This window comes from Serinus canaria, chromosome 2, assembly GCF_022539315.1.
Source record: "Serinus canaria isolate serCan28SL12 chromosome 2, serCan2020, whole genome shotgun sequence".
In the NCBI taxonomy this organism is placed as follows: Eukaryota; Metazoa; Chordata; class Aves; order Passeriformes; family Fringillidae; genus Serinus; species Serinus canaria.
The window spans coordinates 129,930,140-129,941,349 of NC_066315.1; the positions used below are offsets into that span (position 1 = coordinate 129,930,140).

Sequence of the window (11,210 nt, forward strand, 5' to 3'; positions counted from 1 at the left end):
GAACTGAAACAAAGAAGGCTACAGTTCGATAGTCATCTATCACCCACAGAGTCAGGAAGTGAGATACTGAGATTTCAGATAGTGGATTCTCATCAGAACAACTACATTATGGGGTGCAATCAAACCCCAGTTTCTTTTGGAGCAAGGAACTGTATTTTAGGATCATTTCTGGCAGCAACATTCTTCATAGAGACAACTGGTACAGGAAGAGAGGACCTATGGTTGCCTCCTGCAACATGATATCTTCACAAAAAGACAGGTCAACACTATCAAAAAACTATTTCATTTAAGAGCAACTGTTAGCACTAAATGAATTTGCCTTTTCAGAACAAAAGGTGGGTCAGTCTCCTCCTAACTAGTCCAAATGTCTACCATTTCCAAGCATGACATATTGATCTTGCTTCTTATAAATTCATGAAGTGAGGACGGCTGTATTACTTCTAAAGAAAACCCACTGATTTTTGTGACCATCTCTTACCAGATTTATACTATGCCAGGATTCCCAGCAATAATTGGGTATTAATGTCAATCAGGACAAGATGATCTTTTCAAAACATCAAGTGCTGTGCAATCTCAAAACACTGCTCATATTTGCCTAAAGACTGACGCTAATAAATTTGATTTTGAAGTTGTAGCCCAAAACTCCATAGACAACAGAAATAGCAAAGTAATTTCTGCATCCTCGCATTAAGGCTTCCTCTTTTACAAGACCTGCAATCATAAGATCTGTGAACAAGTGTAAAGTAACAATCCAACATCACTTTCACAAGACTGTTCACTTTCCGAAAGGGATGTTCTCACAGGAAAATGTCAGCCAAGAAAATATTCTTCTGGAAGTTAACTGCTAGCCATTCATCTTCTGCTAGGAACATCTTTATCTATCTTCAGAAACAGGTAGACTCAGAATTTCACAAAGCCCAAAACATTTAAAGGAAACAGTAATCTTTGGCCTTAACAGTGCAAGTAAAGTGAAACAAAGAGAGAATTCTCAGCAGAGGCCAGTATTTCTTCTTTCAACAGTTTTTGTAATATACACTCTTTGTACTTCCTTCAATCCAAAGTAAGGAGAGGAGGAGGTCCACAAAGTGGTTCCTTTAATTAAGAAGTCTATGTGGGACAATTTATTTTCCATGAAAAAGTTGGCACCTGCTTATACTTCAGCTATTTTCACAAGTAGAAATACAGTTTCACACAGACTCTTTGAAAGGGAACAGAAATGTCATACGTACCTGTCACATTGTTGCATTATAGAGATTTCTTTAATTATTTCTTGAAGATCCGACTCCACAGGGACCTGTTTTATTGCTACAACTTGTCCAGATTCTTTGTGTATTGCTTTAAACACGCTACCATAAGACCTAAAAATACGAAGCAATTTTTTTTAAAAAAACAAGGCAAACTGCTCCTGATTTCCATTATGCACAAAAAGTCACAGAAGCCATATGTTGATGCAGAAGTGTGAGCGTTTTTCAGGCTGCAAAAAGATCAGTTCTACCAAGACGTCAGGAAAGACAGAAGAATGCTTTGCCAAGACAGCAGAAATTTTTGTCAAGATTTAAGAGTTTATAATTCCATTACAGGTGCAAGTAAATTTGCTGTGTTAACAACAACAGACATCAAAAATGCATAAATATATAAGGGAAAGTGTAGAAATCTACTAATGCACGCATTTGCTTTAGTAGTAAAACTTGTCTATAGAGGCATTTACAGTCACTCTCTCTGTAACTTAATATTCCAACATATGCTTTATGTATTGTTTCCCTCTGATCCTATGCCCCTGTAAATAGCTGTACTTACCCTTCACCAAGCTTCTCCAGAACATCAAAGACTTCTTCAGGCTGCTTAGTTAAACTATCTTCACTTAGCTTTTTCAGTTTGCTAAAAGAAAGACAAAAGTTATTTAGTTTTGGAGGGGAGAAAGAACTCAAGCAAATTTTCACACAAGCAAGCAGACAGAATAAATTATTACAAAGAAAAATATATTCCAATGAAAATAAAATACTTAATGTGTAACAGCAAACAAATTTTAATCAACTATCATATAAGGTTAATTGAGCTATGACAATTTTTGTCATTATCACTTTTCATTAATGTTTTCTCAGTTCAACACAGCATGGGACCAATTCACTCTTCAAACTACTTCCTTTGCTGAAATAGAAATGGACAAAGAATGCAGGAAAGTTTACCTTCCCTCAAAAAACAGCACATAGACACATGCCCCTTACTGCTTAGGGGATGCCACACTGTTCTCTATTTATAAACCAATTCTTCACCCACATAAAGTACTCCGTTTCTAAATTACACCCTTCATCAGCCAGTGAATGATGTCATTAAAAGCAGAATTCTGAAGTCAAGATCATTCTAGGAGCATATGGGAGCACTTCCCAGGTAGCAGCAGAAGACTGAAATTCCAAAGCTGAGTACTGCAAGAGCTGTTGGGGCAGCTTCTCTTGCATCTTTGTAAATGCACATAGGACAGGATGCAACAAAATCTCTAATTACATAGCACCACCATATTTGCTCTTAGTTCTCTCTCACACAGTCTCAAAACACTCAGTAACACCCCATGATTTCTTCCAGCACTTTGAACTCCCTTTTACCACCATTTGTTGTCCTTTACAAGCAGTCCTAGCCTCTCCCTGGTCTCTAGCATTCCCAGCTCTCCAGGCCCCCAGACTCCTGGCAAATCTCAAAACACAACTCCACTGCAAGCTTGTACTAGAGCTAACACTGAACACAGCACAGGAAAATATAATCACACACACACTGCAGCAAGGATGGGTGGCTGCAACATGTAAATCCTTCACCATAAAGTTATAGGGAGTTTTGCTGCAAGACTGAAGTAACAAGCTGACTCTACATGACAGCTTTCTTCTAATAAAGTAGAAGATGAGCTGAAGAAAAGCTGGTGCTGTAGTGTTAAATATATTCAATGTATTCCATATGCAGAAGGGGGAAAAAGAGAATAAAAAAAAGGAAACTCTAAAGAACAGCAGATCATTGAGAACTTATGGAAAGTAAGTTATCCCACAACACTTTCAAGAAACAAATACAAAATAGGGGAAGGAAGGAGGGCATGGACAGAAAAGATTGACAAATCTTAATAGTGGAAGAACAGTGATCTAAAAAAAAAAACACCCTTCATATTAGGAGATGCAATTCTTTGATATACAAAATCAATAAAAATAAGTGACTGACCAATGAGGGAACTCTTGAGTCAAAATAGATTTGTAATTGCCAACCATCTAAGTAAAAGCAAAGAACTTAGAGTAACTGTAAAACCACACAAGTCATATAGATTGTTGTTAAACAAGGGTGCACACATTTATACAAAGAACAATTTCATACATGTAGCAATTACATGAATGCAAAAAGCATCCACAACCAGTACGGAAAGGTGCACTAACTACAATAAAGACCATGCAGTTTGCTACAGCAAACAGTCAAGAAGCTGGAAAGTCTATGTGCTTAGGGAAAATAAAAATCTTCATAGCAAAGGAAAGGCACAACTCATCAACATGGAGAAAAACAGCAAAAAAAAAATTAAATTAAAACTACTAAATAATGTCTGCAAAACTGCCCTACAAAAACAAAACTCTTTTCTTTTTCACTCTCTCTGCTGATTAGACACTAGAGAGTGGAAAGACAGAACTTATACCTTGCAGAGAAGCACATATTTCATTACTGAAAAAGCATACGTTGAGACAAATCAAAGAGGAAAAAATATTTTGCTGGTAAGTATTAAAGTAATAAATCATTCATTTTGCTTCTTTGTTCCAAATCTTTTTCCTCTCTGAACAGATTATATGCAGCCTTAAAGACTGCATTCAAGAATAACTTGCTGCCATCATTCCCTTCTTGCCACCAAAAAAACCCCATGCACAATATGTTTATAATATAAGCAGAGCCCTGAAAAATAAAAAGCATAACCTTTAGCTGAGTCTCTCAGTCAAAGAGCTGTGTAACAAAACATGTACTAAACAGAAAAGCAAAGGGACTGAACTTTCTAGTAACAGCAAGAAAAGAGAAAGTATACAGTACCCCTGAACGGAGATAGCCACAAAGAGAACACTTCCACCTGCTCATTGAAAAAGTAACGCCTGCTAAAATGAGAAAGAAGAAAAGACAAAAAAATCCATACCAAAAGGGCTCCAACAGCACCATTAATGGCAAAGCATTGTGAGTGCTTGAGATGAGTTAGTGAAACAATCACAAACAGCCATAAACTGATCAAAACCAATGTCATTGTCAAATAACATTATCTGGAGTACTTGAGAAGCAACCAGATGAAAAAAAATAAGCATTCTGTAGTTTTAAAATTATATTCATATTATCCAACTCTGACACACATGTTACAAGATCAAATCACACTTAACACTAAGGCAGCTTAATACAAAGCCTATTTCCAGTGAGAAAGGTACTGGTCTCAGGAATATCATCACCAAATACCTTGCTTAAAGCACCTCCCACTCCTTCACAAGCTCTGTAACAGTACAGATGCTGGTGTTCCAGTGATAGCATCAACACCACTGAACCACAGAAAAATCCTAATGACTCAGATGTTCTAATGATTTCCGTTTCTGGATGTTTAAATAGAATATTCAGCTCTTGAACTGCAGAACACCAGGTGATACACCCTGAAGGGCTGCAGTGAAGACAGCACTTATGAAAACTCTAGGAGAAACAAGGAAGAAGGTGGTGACCGGTGTAACTGGCTGTAAAGCACCAAGCAGGATACAAGAAGAGACAAGAAATAGTATCTTGTTGGCTAAAAGCAAGCAACAATCTTGGGACAGAGAAACACATCTAAGACTTCAGCATCAGCTTTTAATGGCAGGGGGAAGGGGACAAGGTGAAGAGGGGGTAGGAGGCAAAAATGAAGAGACAAATGGCACAAGAACAATAAGAGAGAAAGACAAAATATGTCTCATTCCTCTCTCCCTCATAGATCCTCTACTTTCATAACACAAGCAATTAAAACAGAACAAATAAATCAGTAAATCCAGGCACTGCTTTACTCTGGCCAAAGGATGCAAGTGGCATATATATGTGTGTGTACACAAAAATATATAAATATATAAACATATATATATATTTATTTATTTATTTATTTACTTATTTTCTCTAGAATCTAAACTATCAGGTAGTGATTATGAGCTATTTTAGAGGTCTTCCAGAAGGGAAGCTGTTCCTTAAAACAGACAGACTAATTAAACTACACTTCTGGGAAAGACCTGTGAAAACGATTTTCTTGTTCCAAGAAGGTTTGACTTGCCACATAACATCTGCACTCTTAACAAGGAAAATACGTCCTAGCAGAGAATTATACTTTCATAAATCCAGTTCATACAAGAAAACATTAATTCCTAGTCTGACCAGAATCTTATTTGCCATTAAGTATATCAGCAAAACTCTAGAAAAGGAAAACCTAGGAGGTACTCAATCACAGCATAAAGATCAGAAAAACTTGAACTGCAACATGAAAGAGAAAGAGATTTCCTCCCCAAAAATGAAAGAAAAAAAAAAGCATAACTATAATACCCTACAGTCATTATATATAGATTTCACAAAATAAAATGGTGATGTGCTACAGTGATGGGGATAAAAAAATCCCTGAAAGTTTAAAAAAAAAAAAAAAGCTGGAATAAAGAATTGAAAGCCATCAATTACTGTCATGAGTTACAAAAACTGGACAGCCACTCCAAGAAACATGAATGAATATATGTGGTTTTTTGTGCAGAAGAACTAGCACATTGAAACATTTAAAAAGAATGGCTGGAATCAATTATATTGATATATTAAAAGAGAAGGTAGTAGGAGAAATCACTGCAGTCATCTGAAGTAGAGGTAGCACGTGGAAGCCTTGAGACATTTGCTCTGCTTCACAGCACTCACACAAGTAGAAGCAAGACTAAGACAGTTTACACCATTGTGCTGTGTACTTACATTTAGCATTCTGCTAATAAAGCCCAAACATTTTTTGTCCCATCATTTTCAGGAGGAACTTGACAATTGCAAACAAGTCCACTGACACAAATATTAAAAACAATTTTTTCACGAAGAGTTCATATTCTAAGAACAAGTTCTTCCTCTTCCCACAAAACCTGAAAAGTTGTGCTTTTCAGTGAACATTAAACTCAAGTTTAAAGAAAGGACTGGAAAACCTTCATTAACACTTCCCATGCCTGTTAACCAGCCTTTCCCTTGGCAGCAGAATGCAGGAGATGGGCACGATTAAAAACTATGTACTTGAGAAAATTCTGTCAATAATTACTTTGTTTTTCCCTTGTATGCAACCTGCATCCTCACATTCGAGCTTGCCAAGGGTACAGAAAAACAAAACAATAACAACAAAGGAAAATTACAACACTAAGAGGCAAATTTTGTAACTATTTCAAGAGCAAATCTCCTTACTAGTGAGAGAAAAAACTATAAAGCATATCTAAAGTATAGTTAAAGATTCAAAATGCAAGAAAACGCTGCATCAACTACTACACAAATTGTTCAGCATAAAATCAGAACATCTACTCTAAATTATTTCTAAAGTAAAAAGTATTCTGAAAAGGACTCTTCCTCAAAAGTATTGTTTTACTGTTGCAGTGCAGTCAGGGTTAGTCAACGGAAAAAAGTGAATTATTTTGACAGCACCTCCATTGAAAAGTCACAGTGGCCCAGAATGTCACTTGGGCATCATCATTGCTGCTTTCTGAAGGGCTGTATAACAGAGTTATGCAACAGGCAGTTGCATTGTGCCAGGAAGTGGAGATAAAAGTGCCCTATACCTGTAAGGCAACACTGGGATTCTAGGACATCCCTGCAGCTTTTTAGTGTACATATTAAATTCTTGCTACCTGTAAACAGATGCACCACAGATATGATGCCAAGAGATCTCTCTCAGTATCTGCTCCTGTAAACAACAGCCACCAAAGAATTCTGGTGTTCACATCGTTTTTGACAACTAAACATGGTCCATTTCACACCACTATTGCATCCAAGCACAGAACCAAAAATTCAGCCCACAAAAAATAATCTGCATTTCTTCTGGACTTGCAGAAAAAGGGGGTGGCCTAGAACAGTTGGAAATATCAACAATTGGGAAACTGTACAAAACTATCAATAAAGGAGATATTTTGCACAGCCATGAAAAATTTGCTTCAAATCTTAAGAAATAACCTGAGTTAATATCTTACAAAAAACCGAGTACAAATTTTCCCTTCCACTAAAGAAACAAATCATCACAAATTTCCAGAAATAAGCTTCAAAACCCATGTGGAATATAAAACCATGCCAGAGTTTAGACATTCCTAAATCTAGTTCTTTTTGACCTAATCCAAAGATTTAAACATCTCTTAGTGCCAGTTAGGCCAGACACACACCACCAGCTAGGCAATAAAGTTACAGCAAATGCCACACCTTCCCCAAAACATCTGGCAGGTTGTGCTAATTTCACAGTTTGATTTCCAGTCCTGTGATACCACCAGATCACTGCTGCTGGTGACATCAATTACTCCTCAGACATTTCCATTTCTTTTCCTAAATTTTTGCTGATGCCTCTCCTACTTCCTTATTTTGCGATATGCAGCACTGTCAGCTTGAAAGTACAGTGTAGGCCTGTCCCTTCCTACCCATCACCTGCTACAATCACCCTAGATAGTAATTACAAACCAATTCATTTTCAAAGTTTTCCACAGTAGGTACTGTCACTTGATGTGTTACTGGAGAAGTCATCAGATGTTTAAAACTACATTCTTCTCAAGTCTTATCATCCTACAGGAAGCTGTTTTTAAAGATTTTTTTCTAAATGGAGAATGTACAGGTTTTAAAGATGAATGCAAAAACTTATATCCTTTATCACAAATTTATATTGTGTAGTCCTTAGATTTCTCATTATCAGGATGCAAAAGTAAAATCAGAGCTCAAAGACAGTAAATATACATGTAAACCATATAATTACATTCTGTACACCACACAACTACAGTGTGTGTAGTTGTACAACTACAGTGTATTGTACAACTATATCTTGTTCCAACTGAAATATATGATTAAACTTAAATTTAACACAAAGCAAAATTGTTTTATGCACTAAGAAGTCAAATGATAAATTATTTTTAAAACTGGGCACACTCATTAATATAGCCTGATAGTCTATATATTTGAGAAAATACATCTACTGTGGGAATATTCCTGGGTTTTGCCTCTTCCCACTCCCTGATTTGCAATTGCAACTATGCAACGCCCACCCCCACAAGCATCCATCCCTCCAGCAGCAGAGCACAAGAACACTATCCAACGTGAAAGAGATCGATTCATGGGTGCTGCCACAGACCCGAACCATCGAGTGAGAGACCCTGAGGGCAGAGAGGACTCTGAGGCGACCAAGTTTCCCTCACTTCACGTTAAAAATGTTGTTAACTCAAGCAGCCCCCAAGGGTTCGTCTCCGCCGGGGCATTTACTGGAGGGTGTATTTCGGGGCATCCACCCTAGAGAAGACCCTTCCCCACGTGACAGAGCCCTCCGGCCGCTAAGCAAGGCTCAGCATCGTCCCTGTCCCACCGCCCCCTCACAGACCTCGGGACCGAGGCCTCATACTGGCCGTGCCACCGCTCCCGGACGGGGAAGGGGCCGCCGGGGAGGGTCCGTACCTCTTGGGCGCTGTCTGCTCCATGCCGTCGCCCCCGCGGCCCCCCGGGGCCGGTGACCGAGTCCCCGGGCCCCGCCGAACCCGCACAGCTCCCGAGCAACCTCACCGCCCGTCAACACGGGGCCCACGCTCTCCCACGGCCGCGCTCCGGCTGCCGCCACTACCGCTACCTCCGGCCACGGCGAGGGCCCGCCCCTCCGCGCCGCTGATTGGCTACAGCAGCCGTACAGCCGGCGCTGATAGGGTGATGTGGACGTCGCTCAGAGGGGCGGCTGCGAGAAAGCCCCGCCCACCGCGAGACAAGCGGGCGCTGCCGCGCCGGCGGGAGGGGAAGATCATGGAGGCCGCGGTGCTGCTGTGCTCCCGGCATGCCCTGCGCAGCCGCGGCCCGCGGGGCACGCCGGGAGGTGTAGTCCGCCCGCGAAACCCGCCCCGCCCGCGGGGCGTCCCTGCGAGCCGGGCCGTGCGAAGCGGCACCCCCGCGGCTCCGTTCCGCCCCCGCGCCTCGTCCCCGGACCGTGGGCGCTGCGCTGCCGGGCAAGGGTAGCCCCGGGCAGCACCGCCGCCTGAGGGCGGCTCTTCCCCCGCGGCCACCCCGTGGCCTCGGGGCAGAGCTGCCTGGCGGCCGAGCCTTTCACCCTCCTGTGCCGGGCGAGGCAGCGGCACCCAACCCCTCCTCAGAAAGTCGAGGGCTTCGTGGGCAGGCGGCTGCCGAACAGCGCTGAGGGGAAGCTTGGAGTCAGCCACGGCAGGACGGCCGAGCTGCTCCCCGCAGCCGCCTCGGGTGACACGGGAAAGCTTTTGAGGTGAAAAGTGCCGGCTCTTGGGTGTGTGGTGCCAAAGCACACAAGTTACCCTGGAAGCAGGGGAAGCTGTCACATAATTATTCAAGCAGCAGGTTTCAGGCTCCAGAGCACCATGCGACAGCTGCGATTTCACCACCTTACAACTTCGACTTTCTGCTGTTTATGGGCTTGAATCAGATGGATCCAAGTAGATCCAGCCAAGTCAATTCAAGAAAAGCTTACATGCTCAAGCCAATTTCTATATCCTTTCCGGACAGTAGGTTTATTTGCCGAAGTAATGGAAGTTCAAGGCAGTAAAACACCTAGGCAAGTTCCATAAAAACACTGAGATGCCCACGTTCCACTTGAAACTGATTTTAGATGTGCAAGTATTACACTCCCACTTCATAGAAAAATCTGCACTCCATACGTAATTTTGCCTCTTTGATGTGCATTAGCAAGGGAATTTAGAATGACTGAAGTCCTACTGTTGTGCAAGTCCTCTACTTTGTCTGAGTCAATCCAACCCAGTTGACTCACTGCAGCCGGACCAAATGCACAATGGCAATATTGAATGAACCCACAAAACAAATCACACACCACCATATGACCTTTTAGGTTTCTTTGTTTTTCTGAGTCATGGAAAAACTGCAATAGAACATCTTCCTTTGCACAACAGATTAATGCAGAGCTCTTCCAAGCATCATCCCACCAGCCGCAGTGGCTCACCAGCATTACTGCCAGATGTGTCCATAGCATAAACAGCAGTTTGTAGGATATGCCAAAAAAAAAAAAAACCAAAAAAACACCACTCAGGAAAAGAAGCCAGCAGATGCCTGAGATGGAGTATGGTATGAGTGCCTCAGAAGGTGGTGAGGAGGAATCCCACAAGATGTCTCATTTTCTAGTTCAAGGACAGGTGAGGTCAGGCAGATAGCAAATGCCACGTGGCCAGTGTCCAGCTTTGTTCCACAGGGTATTTGGCTATAGCCACTGACCAATTATTATTTACAGTTCACAATTTCACCTAATGAAGGGAAGTCTGACATATCTATTTGGCTTTAATACTCCTGGAACGCAGGGTTTGTCTCCACATCCTTTAACACAAATATTCAAGGCAGTATTTTGTCAGGTTATTTCAGAGGAGGCAGGTTTTGCTCCCACATCTCAAGCCAAAGGTGCCACTGACTACACATTAAAGCAAGCAAAAGGATTCCTAGAAATAAAATACAGGTACTATATTATGGTTGTAACAGCAATACAAAGAAACAGAGCCAAGAAGTGCTCCCTCTCCCCCTTCACACATATATATCATTTTATGGAAAAACTTTGGGTAAACAGTCTAATCTTCCGCTTATACCTCTCCCTTAAGCAACAGTTGACAAGAACAAAAGAAAATTTTTCTAAGCAAAAAATAGCACATTTAGAAACTTTCTTGTTTCTTTTGAAACTATTTAATACCACAATCCTCACTTCAAAAAGTACCCTGACTCCTCAGTAACTGAGGAAGATGGAGCAGGACAGTCCTCCATCTATGCCACTGAAGAAGGAAAAGGGTGTCCAAAACTCAAGATGTCTAAAAGAGGAGAAGTTAGGTAGCCTGGCTTTATTACATAGTGGGGCAGACAGTGCCAAAAAAAAGTATGGACTAATTCCATGCCTCTCTCACAGAAATTTAAGTTGTATCTTGTGCAATTGCCAGGAAGCTTTCTAAGTACATTTAAACTGAAAATAAAACATCAGTGGGATAACACATATACCACGGTATTTTTCAAGATCACTT

The 11,210-nt window shown here is 41.0% G+C and overlaps 1 protein-coding gene across 3 annotated transcripts in view; it reads right to left on the reverse strand.

Annotated features, from left to right (window-relative positions):
* The window catches only part of STK3 (serine/threonine kinase 3), a 130,174-nt gene extending 121,356 nt beyond the window's left edge, over nucleotides 1–8,818 (reverse strand). For all 3 annotated transcript variants that reach the window (XM_030234620.2, XM_030234618.2, XM_009087113.4), the window contains exons 1-3: nucleotides 8,644–8,818; nucleotides 1,798–1,878; nucleotides 1,230–1,358 (exon numbers count right to left, since the gene is read on the reverse strand). In XM_030234620.2, the coding sequence (XP_030090480.1) occupies nucleotides 1,230–1,358; nucleotides 1,798–1,878; nucleotides 8,644–8,666 (233 nt within the window). In that variant the 5' untranslated portion in view covers nucleotides 8,667–8,818. The remainder of the gene's footprint in view (nucleotides 1–1,229; nucleotides 1,359–1,797; nucleotides 1,879–8,643) is intronic.
* Between the last annotated feature and the right edge of the window lie 2,392 nt (nucleotides 8,819–11,210).